Below are 15,559 nucleotides of genomic sequence, written 5' to 3'. Positions count from 1 at the left end.
ATTTTCCTTTTTCATCACAGGCAATTAACCAGAGACTTACTCCAACCCAGAAATTTACACCCAAAGACCTGATTGCTGCAATGAAAGCCCTAAATGTGGAACTTGGATTAATTATTGACTTAACATACACCACACGGTATTATGAAGTTAAGGTAATAGTAAAGGAGTAATAGCAGAATTAAATGCACAATTACTGCTACCTTTTATCTTGTGTTATTTAATGTCAATCTAGAAATTGTTATGTTGGAACAGACAAGTGAACCATCTTATCTGGTATCGTGTTTCCAGCAGAAGTTTATGCAGAATTGTATCACGAAGGAAATAACATCTTAACCTCAGCTAGCGTTCACTTATGGCTTCATTCAGGAACTTGACTAGCATTTGATCATTATATTTATTTATAGTGCTGTAGTTCCCAGATTCACTGATTAAGACTACTGTGTTGGCACAAACACACAGAAAGACATGGCCCCGCCCTGAAGACAGATGCTGTATCTAAATCTTTTTAAAAATATAATATTTCTTTCACTATTATGCTGTATGAATGGATTCCACAGGTTAACTCTACACTGATTTAAAAAAAAAATTACATTGTAATTGCGAGTATCCTTTTAATGTGCTCTGTGCCAGAGTAAATAGAAACATGTGTTACTAAATGTAGACCCTTGAGTATACACTGTAATGGGATAAAATAAGTAAGGGAGAGGAGGTGAAGCTTGATACTCTTCATGAAGAGGATTTGAATGGCAGTACAAGCTTCCTTAGTCAATCCCATCAGCGTGCATCTACTGTGACCAGGAGGTATTGAAAGGGTATTGAAAGTTCAGTCTCCATTACAAACCTAGATCTCTTTGCTTGAGGTAGCCCTTTTGTTGGGAAGAGTCAATTTGCTATGGCAGTTTTTGTGAGTACAGCTTTTCTAATATAACTATGTAATGATCATTTTCAATCACTACTGATTGATTTGAACAAGTGACTTACATCTGTTTTTTTTTTTAATATATTGTTTGTAAGTTTTATGGTGGTACAAGATTTTAATGACTAATGATTGTTGCTGTTTTTTTCTCCTTGTTGTTGCTAGGATTTACCTAAAAGTGTGCAGTATAAGAAACTGTATACTGTTGGACTTGAAGTCCCCGATAATGCTACTATTCTACAATTCAAAAAATGGGTCAGAAAGTTCCTTTGGGAAAATGCAGGAAATGGTAATTAACAGCATTTTTAATGCTATAAAAGACCAAAATGTTACTTAAATCTTCAATGTGTGATTTATTAATCACAATAGATATTCACTTCTACAGGTCAGGTTTCTCAAACTTTTTCATAATGTGATCCAGTTTTGTAACTTCATAATCTCATGGACCATCTCCTATCCATTTTGCCACTCCAAAATGCTCATATCAGCTACAGCATTTATTACACGGACAGCCTTCCTAATAGTGTCATATTTTTAGCTGTATTTAATGTGATGTGCCTGCTGAGAACAAGGAGAGCTAGTACCATGTGACCAGCAGGCAATTCATGGATCACTGCTGGTTCACAGACCACAGCTTGAGAGCCACTGGCATAGTTCTGTGTATAAGAAATAATACTTTTCATAACACTTTCTGTGTTTTTGTAATTGGACACAATCAAGGATTTTCTGATCATACTTTTTCTTCTTTCATTGTGATCTATAAGGTAGCCTTACCCTGTTGAAGGCATGTAATGTGATAGCCTACTGTCTGATCTCCACCCTCTGCTTCATAGCAGAACCACTTAGTAGTGTGACCTTGAGTTCTCTGAATTAGGAGTCAAGGACATAGCTCAAGAGCATGAAGATGTCATTTAGCTAATTGGTTATAGTTTAGTAGCTACAGGGCATCATGTTAAGATATTTTGAGGGTAGCTGGATACTCCTTTGCTCTCATGAAGCTAGTAATTCTTTAAGAGCATGATACAGTTATAGAGGTGATTGGGAGTTTACATAGTGTTTGTGCAGAGCTGTTGCACAGTTCTCCCCAGGCTGGTGTGACAGCTCTATGCATGGAAGAACTCTTTGCACACATCCTGCTACAACCTACATGTATATCTCTTTTTATCTTTCCCTTAGTACTGCAGGCTCTTGCACAACTCCGTTCAGCATCTTTTGGAACAAATCTTTACTGGCAGCTGAGAGTCATTCAGCTGTGTGCCTGACTCAGGAGACTGCTCTGTTGAGCCCCTCCTGGTTTCTTACTGTGATAGCTCTGTAATGGTTTGTGTCAGAAAATTTCCATTGCCAAAGTTGCTCTACCTCATTGCACTGCTCTGCCTCAGATAAGATGTATGCTTCTGTTGTGGATAGCCAGTTTGCAGGTGGACGTAAATCTCAGATACCAGAGCCCAAATTTGAAGTGTTGGAAAAGAACGATATTCTGAGATGGTTCTTTCTTATCCCTTTAGTTAATGTTCTGGCTCCTTGGTTGCTGTTTTTGGCTTATGAACTGAAGTGTAGGGAGTTTCTGTCCTGCATAATCTAATGATTTAGATGTGACAAAGGCATTCCTTTAGGGGCCCTTTGGGTTGGAGTGTTTTGTTCTGAAAGTTGGTCAGAACCCCAACTTCCTAGTTTGCAGCTGGATCAAGAGACACAGCTTTCTCCAAAGTTTGACTAGAGATGGCAATACAAAGCAAGAAGCTAAATGCACTGCCTCCGCAATACCTCAGGCATCTGCCATCCCAGGAGTAATGGGCCAAATTTAGACCCGTGTACTTGGATTCCTCTAGTAGTGCATTTCATTACCAGTAGGCTGCCAGGCTGACTTCAGTGTTTTTGCTTTTGGAAGGGTTCAGGAGAATCTGTAAGTGAACTCCTTGTGAAAGTAAGTTTGGTGGCTGTTTAAACTTGCACTCAAAGTCAGTCATGTTTTGTTCTAGTCACTTTATTCAGTTTCGTTATCACAGTGTGGTTGATGGTTATCTAGTCAGGCAGCTTTTCTTATCACCAGTTTTCCCTTTCTTTTTTCTGTGCCCTGCCTGGACTAGTTTAGGTTGGGAAGTGGGAAGCATTGAGTTAACTGCTGCTACAAATCCAGCAGGAAGAACATAAATTCTGGATATATATCCTGATGTGTACAGGCTTAATAGTAATAATTTTTCAAACAGCAAACATGCTCACTGAAACTGTTTTAGTGTAAACAATAAATGGCTTCTGTTTTGCACTCATTATTTTTTGGTATTTTCATTTTTTCACACTTTTTTCCTTTGTAATAGATAAACTCATTGGAGTTCATTGTACCAATGGAATTAATAGAACTGGCTACCTTATGTGTAGGCAAGTATTACATGAAAATTCAGATAATTTTTTTAATTAGAATAGTATGTTTATATCAGTGATAATATATACCTTTATAATAATTCAGCCATGTTTTTTGTCAGATACCTTATTGATGTTGAAGGTTGGGATCCAGAGACAGCAATTCAAGGTATTTCGTAGAACTTGAACAGAACATGAGGCTCTGTGTCTACAGTGGTTCTGTGACAGCTACCTCCTACTTAACTCCTGTACAGGTTCCCACAGATTAATCCATCTTCCTGCTGCTTCCATGCCTGGCAGTATTTGAGCACCATCAGATCTGAACCACATCAAGAGGACAGTTCCCTCCCTCCAACCCCATTATAGGTTTTGAAGGTTTCTGTGTATTGGTGCAATCATAGTAACAACTGCAATAGTTACAGTTGGAAAACAGTTTACTGCAAAAATGTCAGTCTGCTGCAGTTTAAAACTGAGTCAAAGGAATCAATAGTGAACTTACTTCAGGTTCACTGTGCCACGGTTTACATGGAGCCCTGACTGACCACATTATATGGAGTTGTGTTCCAAGCATGTTTAACTGCAAACGCTAATCTTTTTACAATTTTCTTCAGCTTTTGGTGATGCTAGAGGTCATCGTATGGACGGTCTTGTATACCTAACAGATCTCAGAACTCAGCCAATGAGAAGGTAGGCAAAGGCTTTTAATTACATAATTGAAGTTGTCAAATGCAATTCCTTGCATTGTCAATGCTTGGGTCATATTTAAAATGTTGCCTCTTGTCCTATTACACAATCAGTGCTTATCTTTGAAGACTTCTGTTATGAATGGTATGAAGTGTAATTTTCCCCTTAGGTTTATCTTATAAATGTACATCATGCAAAGGGTTCTCTTAAAGTTGATTTTTCTTATTAAATTCTTCTGTTGTTGTGTCCTACTTCCTTAGGTGCATTCAGCAGAGTTATAAATGGGAAGGAGCAGCTGGCAAAAAATTATTGGTGAGGGGCCCCTTAACTCTGGAATTCACTCTCTCCTCTTAGCCTGCCAGAGTCTGGATCTGTTAACTTTTCCGGATATGCTGTCTAGGGAATTGCCATTCCAGAGCAGACCTGTGGTCTATCTAGCCTGCTCTCTTGTTTCTATCAGTGGCCAGTACCAGGTATTTCAGTGGAAGATGCAACAGACCCTGCAGCAGACTGGGCCCGGAAGGGAAGATTCTTCCTAGCCCATCTGTCAGTAGCAGACTTATGCCTTGAAGCAAGAGGATTTATATTCCTTATTTTAAACAAATCCAATCTAATGTAACTGTAGATGTCATTCTAATCCATCTGTTCTCCAAAAACTCTTTTGCCTTTTTGATATCATTGTAGCAGTGAAGTTGTAAGCTCTCTTGGTTTTTTAATTATATTTTTTGGCCTTTCAGTTTCACTGAATGTCCCTTGTTCCTGTATTATGAGAATGTAAATAGGGAAACTTTTCTGTACTAAAAAGAAAAGGAGTACTTGTGGCACCTTGTAGACTAACAAATTTATTTGAGCATAAGCTTTCGTGAGCTACAGCTCACTTCATCGGATGCATTCAGTGGAAAATACAGTGGGGAGATTTATATACACAGAGAACATGAAACAATGGGTGTTACCATACACACTGTAATGAGAGTGATCAGGTAAGGTGAGCTATTACTAGCAGGAGGGGAACCTTTTGTAATGATAATCAAGGTGGGCCATTTCCACCAATTGACAAGAACGTCTGAGGAACAGTGGGGGGGTGGGGAAATAAACATGGGGAAATAGTTTTACTTTGTGTAATGACCCATCCACTCCCAGTCTCTAGTCAAGCCTAAGTTAATTGTATCCAGTTTGCAAATTAATTCCACTTCAGCAGTCTCTCATTGGAGTCTGTTTTTGAAGTTTTTCTATTGAAGTATTGCCACTTTTAGGTCTGTAATCGAGTGACCAGAGAGATTGAAGTGTTCTCCGACTGGTTTTTGAATGTTATAATTCTTGACATCTGATTTGTGTCCATTTATTCTTTTACGTAGAGACTGTCCAGTTTGGCCAATATACATGGCAGAGGGGCATTGCTGGCACATGATGGCATATATCACATTGGTGGATGTGCAGGTGAACGAGCCTCTGATATTGTGGCTGATGTGATTAGACCCTATGATGGTGTCACCTGAATAGATATGTGGACACAGTTGGCAACAGGCTTTGTTGCAAGGATAGGATCCTGGGTTAGTGGTTCTGTTGTGTGGTTGCTGGTGAGTATTTGCTTCAGGTTGTGGGGCTGTCTGTAAGCAAGGACTGGCCTGTCTCCCAATATCTTTGAGGGTGATGGGTCGTCCTTCAGGATAGGTTGTGGATCCTTGATGCGTTGGAGAGGTTTTAGTTGGGAGCTGAAGGTGATGGCTAGTGACGTACTGTTATTTTCTTTGTTGGGCCTGTCCTGTAGTAGGTAACTTCTGGGGACTCTTCTGGCTCTGTCAGTCTGTTTCTTCACTTCAGCAGGTGGGTATTGTAGTTCTAAGAACGCTTGATAGAGATCTTGTAGGTGTTTGTCTCTGTCTGAGGAGTTGGAGCAAATGCGGTTGTATTGTAGAGCTTGACTGTAGACAATGGATCGTGTGGTGTGGTTTTGATGAAAGCTGGAGGCATGTAGGTAGGCATAGCAGTCAGTAGGTTTCCGGTATAGGGTGGTGTTTATGTGACCGTCGCTTATTAGCACCATAGCATCCAGGAAGTGGATCTATTGTGTGGACTGATCCAGGCTGAGTTTGATGGTGGGATGGAAATTGTAGAAATCATGGTGGCATTCCTCAAGGGCTTCTTTTCCATGGGTCCAGACGATGAAGATGTCATCAATGTAGCGCAAGTAGAGTAGGGGCATTAGGGGATGAGAGCTGAGGAAGCGTTGTTCTAAGTCAGCCATAAAAATGTTGGCATACTGTGGGGCCATGCGGGTACCCATGGCAGTGCCGCTGATTTGAAGGTATACATTATCCCCAAATGTGAAATAGTTATGGGTGAGGACAAAGTTCAGCCACCAGGTTTGCCGTGACATTATCGAGGATACTGTTCCTGACGGCTTGTAGTCCATCTTTGTGTGGAATGTTGGTGTAGAGGGCTTCTACATCCATAGTGGCCAGGATGGTGTTTTCAGGAAGATCACCAATGGATTGTAGTTTCCTCAGGAAGTCAGTGGTGTCTCAAAGATAGCTAGGAGTGCTGGTAGTGTAGGGCCTGAGGAGGGAGTCCACATAGCCAGACAATCCTGCTGTCAGGGTACCAATGCCTGAGATGATGGCGCGTCCAGGATTTCCAGGTTTATGGATCTTGGGTAGCAGATAGAATACCCCTGGTCTGGGTTCCAGGGATGTGTCTGTGCGGATTTGTTCTTGTGCTTTTTGAGGGAGTTTCTTGAGCGAATGGTGTAGTTTCTTTTGGTAACCCTCAGTGGGATCAGAGGGTAATGGCTTGTATCATGTATACTTTCATATGGGAAGGGGTGATGTAGTTGAGGGACAATTTTGCATATAACCATGGGGCTTTGTCCCAACGGTCAACGAGTCATATTGTATGTCAGTCAAGTGTGAAGTATAAAGTATTTTCTTTGCCTTTTTCTATCAGCCTCCTCAGAAAAAAATAAACTGAAATTCTCCCAAATGTACACATAGTCCTGTCTTGAGCGCAGGGGACTGGACTAGATGACCTCTTGAGGTCCCTTCCAGTCCTACACTTTTATGATTCCCTAGCTTTCCAGCACTCCATAATGCCAGTTTATTTCCACAACTGGAAAAAAATGTACATACTTTCTTTCAACAGTATTTTTAATAAAGGAAATTTTACATTAAATGCTTTTATTTTCCCTAGTAATCTTGGAATGGATGTATGGGATCCTGATGAAGATATTATACCCCCACCAAATGTAATGGAAGGACCTGTAGATAGGTTCCCAAATGAAGATTTTCCTGGGTAATTGGCAAAAATATTACATTTTTAAAAAGTGTACTGTGAAAGATAACTATTGGAATAGTTACATTGGTATTCTGTTCTATTTTCAGTACTAGTAATTCAGTATACCTATTTTAAATTAAATTAAGGTTGTGATAAAAAGATAAAGCAAGAGAATACTAGGACAGGATCTCTTCCGTTACAAGTACTTTGGATTCACTGGGGCAATTTTTATGTGGTAAAAGTTTTTATCCTTTGGTTTTGGAAGAGACATGTATTGTATCTCCTGTTCCTCGATAACATTCTAGTACAGTAGTTTGTGTATGAATTTTCTTGTTAGTTTTCTATGGGGTTATTTTGGGTTTGCTTGTCTCTGAAAAAAGTGATATGGAATTATAGTGGTTTTCACAGTCTTGACCAGTGGTTCTCAAATTTTTGTATTGTGACCCCCTTTCACACAGCAGGCCTCTGAGTGTGACCCCTCCCTTATAAATTAAAACCACTTTTTTTTTTTCCATTTAACACTATTACAAATGCTGGAGACAAAACAGGGTTTGGGAATGGAGGCTGGCAGCTCGTGACCTCCCATGTAATAACCTTGCAGCCCCCTGAGGGGTCACAACCCCCAGTTTGAGAACCCCGGTCTTGACAATAGAATGTGTTTTATAATATAATTAGAAAGACAAGGTGGTTGAGGTGAAGTAATATCTTTTTATTGGGTCAACTTCTGTTGGTGAAAGAGACAAGGTTATAGAATACATATAATATATACTACAATTAGATAGTTTAGACTGTTAATATTTTAGTACCTTTATATTTGAGTGATAATGTCTTCTCAGTCCTGAATAGTTTAAAAAATGCTACTTTGTTTGGATGGCTAACTTGAAATATTTATAACATAAATGCAAATAAGCTGTTTAAAAATACTAATTTTCTTCACAGGCCGGGGAAAAGATTAAGAATTTATGACGATGACCACTCTCACAATGATTTACAAGGACAGATACAGTTGAGAGATTTTGATTTCATTAACAAGGGACCGGGACAAAGACGAAGACCATTTCATGACCACCAATCGCAGGATGATTTACAAGCGCCAATGCAAATGAGAGATTGGGACTACAACAGGGGACCCGGACAAAGGCGAAGACCTTTTCCTGACCACCAGTTTTATGATGACTATCAAGAAGACATGCAGCTGAAGGATCTAGATTTCAGTAACAAGGGGCCTGGACAAAGACTGAGACCTTTTCATGGCCACCAGTTTCATGATGACTTACAGGGAGACGTGCAGTCAAGAGACTTTGAGTATGTTAATAGAGGCCGTGGACAAAGGCAGAGACCCTTTCCTGATCAGCCATCTCACAGTGACTTACAGGATGACATGCAGCTGAAAGATTTTGACTTTGTTAACAGAGGCCGTGGGCAGAGGCGAAGGCTTTTCCATGATCACCAATCTCATGATGAATTTCAGGCACAGATGCAGTTGAAGGATTTAGATTTCATCAACAAGGGGCCTGGGCAAAGGCTGAGACCTTTTCACGACTACCAAACGCATGATGACTTACAACCACAGATGCAGTTGGGAGATTTTGAATTTGTTAACAAGGGCCGTGGGCATAGGTTGAGACCTTTTCATGACCATCAGCCTCACAATGACTTACAAACAGAGATGCAATTGAAAGATTTTGATAATAGGGGTCCTGGACAAAGGCGCAGACCTTTTCATGACAATCAAGGTTATGATGACTTGCAGGAACAGACACAGTTGAAAGATTTTGATTTTGTTAATAAGGGGCATGGACAAAGACTGCAACCTTTTCATGACCATGACGACTTGCCACGTGAATGGTGTTCAGACAGGTGAAGTATTGTTTTGCTGTTACAGCAGATTTAGGGAGTAGCAAGTGTTGTTCCTCAGTATATTATTATATGACATTTTTGGGATAACGAGCAATTAGGTTTTTTTCCTCCTTTTACTCATGTAATGGTTTGCAGAATCAGGCCCTGAGGTTGGGAAACTGATCTCCAGAGTATTTCTGTACTTTCTTAAATTAGAGAGTGGAATTAAAATTAAAGCACATTTCCAGTAACTCCTCAGAATCACCTTGAGACAAAATGCTGCATCTCACTTCATTTTATACTGAAGAGGTTTGCATCTGAAAATCAGTCCTCAGGACTGAAGGTAATGTTAATCCCTTTAACCAAGTTGCGGTAATCAGCAAAGGAGTGAGGAAGTGTTGGATTTCAGTTGCTTATTTCATAAGTAATGTCTACTAGCAAACCTCTCATTTAAGAACTGTAAATCCTTGAAAACTCTCTAAAACAAATATGCACCTTGTTAATACAGCTGTTGGGTTCAAAAGTAAAACCTTTGACATAAAATTTGCAGCAATATTCTTTATACTTTTTATATTTATTTAAAAATTTATTTAAGTATTTGGGAGTGCTATAATTTAAAAGACTTATTTCTGTCCTTCACTTTTGTTTTACACAATTTAAATGATCAGGGATATTAGATCATTCTTCTGAGACTTTATAATTTTGATATTGCTAAAATAATATTATTATACTCTCACTTATATAACTAAGACATTCCTTTCATGCTAACTAATTTTGGTTACTTTTTTAAAAAAAATCTAAAAGAGCTTTCACTAGAATTACTGAATTATTTTACACACTTGTCTTTCTTAACATGTACTTTCTTTGTTTCTTTCAGAAATCGGTCATTTTCCTCCCATGAAAATTTACCAGAACCTCACTTTTCTTCTTCTCCTTCACGTCACAGAGATTACGGATCTGATAATGATGATTTCAGTAGAAGTTACAGGTAAATATCAGCATTCATATATTGCATATCAATCTACGTACTCGTCTACACATTACCATCCCTTTGCCACCATGACCATAGAAATTTAAATTGGATGTGCAGTTGTCAAACTAGATATTTGTTCTCGCTAAACTGCAATAAGCAATTTATAATGGAAATGTATTATGAAATTCATACATGTGTATAATTATATCTGATAATGGAGGAGTTATTATAATATACAGTGCTTGTTACCGGAATTTTAGATACCAGAGACAGTAAAGTTGCACATGGGTCTGAAAATCAGGATTTTGAAGTACGTACTCTGGCTATCACTGGGAAATCCTTATCTGGTAGCATGGTTTTCACAAATCATTCCATTGTAAAGGAACAAAAGCTTATATGTGGTCTTATGCCATATGTCTTTTTTTTTTTATTACAGGCATCAAATTAATTGGCAAAAAACAAAATCCTGAGTTTAATGTGCAGCAAAATAAATTGGTTAGTCTCTAAGGTGCCACAAGTACTCCTTTTCTTTTTGCAAATTACAGACTATCATGGCTGTTACTCTGAAACCTATGTTTTTCATAATACTGATGCTCATTAATGCAATCATATTTTTAACTAGAAATTATTTAACACTCCCTACATGGTGAACTCATTCTTAAAGCAAAATAAAAACTTGGGATATATTCTTCTTCAAAGTTCTTCCATGCTGCTGTCATATAGCGCACAGCTCAAATCATCGGCACTGAGGTGCCAATCCAAACACCAGAAAAATCAGTAGGAGTCTTTCCATTGACTTTCTGTGAGTTGGACCAGACCATGAAAGCTATTTAGAATCTGATAGAAGACTTTTTTTCATTTGTGTACGTGATTTGAATGTGTGATATTGAGACCAAAAAGTCCCAAACTTGCAAACTAGCTAGTTAGAAACAGAGAACACCTGCATTCCAAGGACCAGTTAGGACATGACTGACCTAAACAATCCAAATCTTGTGAATCTGGTTTCATAGTCCCTCATAATTCTCAGTTCTAATTCTCTAACTAACATTAACACCAGTTGATGAAATTATTCACTTGCGTTAAGTATTTTACAGGATTAGAACCAAAATTCTCAAAATCTGCAGGTGATACTGAACCTGAAAATGAGCAAAATTATGAGAGACAGTGAAACCAGATACAAAAATATTTGGATTGATTAAATCAGTGGTTCCTAAATGTGGTTGTTGGAGTGCTGGCCATCCTCTTTGTTTCTAGTTGCTACATTGCATTAAATGCTGCAAAAGTTACACTGAATTCATATTACTTTTCCATGTGAACAATTGGGATGATGTAATCATGAATAGGACAGGGGGTGGTGTTCTATGTGAATATGAGGGAGGTGTTTCACAAGGCAGTTTCTCTATTTAAAAATGTAGTCCATGCTATGACACAGTTTGAGAACCTCTGATGTAGGTAATTGAATAAGAGGTGGCAAATGTAGTACAAAGAGGGTAAATATGAAATACTATAACTTACCCTGGGAGCCAAGATATGGTATATATGCTAAATTCATAGATTCCAAGGCCAAAAGGGAGTATTGTGATCATCTAGTTTGATGCCCTTGCAGGCAATAGAATGCCCCCAAAATAATTCCTAGACCGTATCTTTTAGAAAAACACCCAATTTTGATTTAAACGTTGTCAGTGATAGAAAATCCATCACAACCCTTGGTAAATTGTTCCAGTGGTTATTTATTCTCACCATGACAAATTTTTTGTGACCAGAGAGATAGAATACAAAGCAATGTTTGTGTGTGTACACACCCTTATAATATATGCCATATGGTACTTATTAGATCCTAAGTCAACATATCATAGGAACAATATTATTGTAATAGAGAACATGCAGTACAGTGCTACTATTATGTATTCCAAAGGAAAGATAAAGTGGATGTTGATTTTTTTTTCCCACATTATTTAGGGGCTTAAAACTAGAAACATGATCCAAAATTGAAGGAACTATTAATAAATAGGGAACTCCTGGTAGAACTACCTTACAGAAAGGGTAGTCAACTTAATTCAAAAGAAGGCAAATATTACAAATACGAATAAGTTAACACAGGTAAATTTGTCTCTAAGAACAAAGAAGGGTATTGAGGAGAGTAACGAAGTTGCAATGTAGCATTAAGATGAAGCATTAAAAGGCAAGAATTTGGAGCTAGATGACTTTTTCCATTTCCAGTGTACTAAAGGGTAAATTACTTACCTATAATTTCTTTTCAAAGGTACACCATTTTAGAATTTAATGCCAATTATCGTTATTGAAATATTGTATATCTAAGAATTGTACAGTTAATATTTGGTTTTATTATAGTAATCGGCCGAGCTGTCCTGAAGATAATAGGAGAACACGTCCTTCAGATGAATTTAACAGAGGGGGGAAAAACAGATTTGCGCCATATTCTTCACGCACAATGCATCTGTCCTCATCTATACACCAGGAAGATGATTCAACTGATTATGAAAGGAAACCTTTTCAAGGTGAATTTACAAGAGATATGGAGCAAGGCAAAAGATTACCCATTGTAACAGTTGATTACAATTATGGTTTGCCATTAGATTACAGACCTGAAGAGGAGGAGAGAACACATTATGATTTACCTCCAAGAGAGCGCTACAACTGGAACTGAATAAAAAGAAAGCATTTGCTCTGATTAAACCTGTATTTACCCATTTTACTTTGTATGTGGACCAAGGTTTTTTTTTTTTACGAATTAGAAAATTCAAGTTTCAATGTTAAGAGAACTTGTCTCTACTGTAAGACTAGTTTCTACTGACGTGTGGTTCTTTACATTTATGAAATAGTGTGTGTTAAGTATATTTGGAGACAAATCCTCAATACATGGGAAATTAAAATAGTCCTTGTTTCTAGTGAAATTGGAATCCTATATCCTAAAGTAAACAGCTGACAGTGGTTGTGTTTTTGTTTAACTTTCTTTAAATGCAAATAATTTCAGGATGCAAAACTTGTAATAAAACCTAAAAATCTGCATCATAAACTAGACTAGCATTTGAAATGATAGAAAACTTACTATGAAAATTAATAAAGCGGAAAGTAATGTCAACTTGATTGAATTGTTTGGTGATATCCTGGATTTCTTAATGTTAACCTATTTTTTTAGTAGTGGCATATATCTCCTATTAATTTTAGTAGGCATTTCTCATGCATAAGCATACAATGATTTGTGCATGACTTATGTATATGAGCTCATTTGGCCACAGTTTGGGCTTTTTCCTCTCCTCTTTCTCCCACTGTTGAATTCAGTCTACTCTGCTGGACAGCTGCAGCACTGCATTCTAACTCCAGTGTTCTGTACCTTCATCCAAAAGAGCAGGCCTAGGATCACTGTTCTTCACACCACAAAGCTTTACGTGTGAGAATTTTCTCTCACGAATTGCTGACAACTTCAGATTAATTGGATTTTCAGTAATAACTTGTTGACCTTGCTCTTAGGCAGCCTGAGGATCCTGAACTGAATCTGCATTCCTTCCTGCTCCCACAGACAATGCATTTGTCAGTCCAGTGCCAGATGCATATCATCATTATCTTCCACTAGCTTCTGCCAGCAATGTAGCAGAGTGATCTCGCCCATATCACCAGAATCCCTGTTCCAGCTGACCAGGTCCCTTGGGGTGGAGGTGTGTGTGCACACTTTTACATGTCAGTCCAGTCTACCTCCAATCTCCAATTCTACTACACTTTCCACTGGCTTTCCTCAGCAACACAGCAGAGCAGTAGCTAGAATCTACAGGTAAAGGTAACCCTAGGTTCATCCATGTGTGCGCCAGAGCAGCCTACTCTGGATCACCATCTCATTTGGTCTGCTGGCAGCTCTCCAGAGAGTAATGCAGCAGAGAGTGACTGATTAACCCCCGTTAATCAGCCTTCCAGTTCTGGTAAATATTCAGTGCCTATAATCCTGCAGTTAAAAGCTAGTATAAAGAGAGAAAAGTGGTTTACAGGTGGAATAGCTGTAAACCCACTGCATCAGCACTTATATACACACCATGCAGTTTAGTCCAAAGGAAGGTTCTCAAACAGCAGTGCTCTTGCCCAGCACTTCCAGGTCAACATTTTTTTAAAAATAAGATCTTCCTAAATCCATAGTGAGGTACCTAAACAAGTGTTCAGATTTTCAAAAGTGCTAAGCATCTAGCACAGGGGTGGGCAAACTTTTTGGCCAGAGGGCCACATGGGGGTTCCGAAACTATGGAGGGCCAGGTAGGGAAGGCTGTGCCTCCCCAAACAGCCTGGCCCTCGCCCCCTCCCACTTCCCACTGCCTGGCTCTCACCCCCTGACAGCCGCCCTCAGAACTCCTGACCCATCCAACCCGCCCTGCTCCTTGGCCCCTGACCGCCCCCTCCCAGGGTCCCCTGCCCCTAACCGCCTATCCTACCCACCCTGTCCCCGACTGCCCCAACCCCTATCCATACCCCGAGAGGCCCCCCCAGCACTCCCACACCTATCCAACCACCCCTGCTCCTTGTCCCCTGACTGCCCCCCAGGACCCTCTGCCCCTTATCCAACCTTCCCACGCCCCACCCCTTTACCATGCCTCTCAGAGCACCAGGACTGGCAGCCATGCCGCCTGGCCGGAGCCAGCCACACCACCATGCTGCCTGGCAGGAGCTCGCAGCCCCACCCCCCAGAGCATTGGCGGCATGGCGAGCTGAGGCTGAGGGGGAGGGGGACAACAGGGGAGCGGCCAGGGTCTAGCCTCCACAGCCGGGAGCTCAATTGCTGGGCAGGACGGTCCCGTGGGCTGGATGTGGCCCACGGGCCATAGTTTGCCTACCTCTGATCTAGCAGCTCCCACTGACCTGGAACTTTATTATGAAAATTCCAAGAATCTAAGGGCATGGCTACGCTGGAAACTTTGCAGGAGCACTTTGAAGTGTGAGAGAGTGGTTGCATGCAAGCGGTGGAGAGAGCTCTCCCAGACCTCCTGGTAATCCACCTCCACGAGGGGATTAGCTTTGAGCGCTGGGAGCGCTCTGACTTGCTGTGCTCAGGGGGGTGATTTTTCACACCCCTGAGCCAGCAAGTTAGAGTACTATAAAATGTAAGTGTAGCCAAGCCCTAAGAGTAACTTTTGTATAAATTCAAAAGCATTACAGATTTCTACAACATCTGCTCAAACATCCTGCAACTTCTACTGTAGAAAAATGTGTTAGCATTTCAGATTATTCTGTTGCAGATGAACATTCTCTGGTTTTATGCTCCTGTGTTTCTGACGTAGCAGTGTAGCATAGCTTGACAATGACTATTTTAACTAGAGCTGAGTGGCAAATGGTTTTCCCATACCTCAAATATTTTTGAGAGTTGAAAATTCATCCCATCCTGAATCAGGACAAAAAGTCAAAATCTCAAATAGAAAACCGAACAAAATTTCACTTTGGGTCAATCAAAACATTTTGTTTTGATTGATTTTGAAACACACAGTTTCAATTTCAACATTTTTTAACTTTTTTCAGTC

General features: G+C 39.7%; 1 protein-coding gene across 4 annotated transcripts in view; it reads left to right on the top strand.

Moving 5' to 3' along the window:
* LOC144268070 (uncharacterized) overlaps positions 1-13,151 on the top strand; it is a 32,195-nt gene extending 19,044 nt beyond the window's left edge. For all 4 annotated transcript variants that reach the window (XM_077822627.1, XM_077822629.1, XM_077822628.1 and 1 more), the window contains 9 exons: positions 21-152; positions 1,082-1,205; positions 3,235-3,295; positions 3,400-3,446; positions 3,889-3,964; positions 7,148-7,249; positions 8,171-9,091; positions 9,948-10,058; positions 12,396-13,151. In XM_077822627.1, coding sequence (XP_077678753.1) covers positions 21-152; positions 1,082-1,205; positions 3,235-3,295; positions 3,400-3,446; positions 3,889-3,964; positions 7,148-7,249; positions 8,171-9,091; positions 9,948-10,058; positions 12,396-12,711 — 1,890 coding nt within the window. In that variant the 3' untranslated portion in view covers positions 12,712-13,151. The remainder of the gene's footprint in view (positions 1-20; positions 153-1,081; positions 1,206-3,234; positions 3,296-3,399; positions 3,447-3,888; positions 3,965-7,147; positions 7,250-8,170; positions 9,092-9,947; positions 10,059-12,395) is intronic.
* The last annotated feature ends 2,408 nt before the right edge of the window (positions 13,152-15,559 follow it).

The sequence above is a fragment of the Eretmochelys imbricata genome, chromosome 7 (assembly GCF_965152235.1).
Source record: "Eretmochelys imbricata isolate rEreImb1 chromosome 7, rEreImb1.hap1, whole genome shotgun sequence".
Classification (NCBI taxonomy): Eukaryota; Metazoa; Chordata; order Testudines; family Cheloniidae; genus Eretmochelys; species Eretmochelys imbricata.
This window is presented reverse-complemented; position numbering and strand designations above follow the sequence as displayed.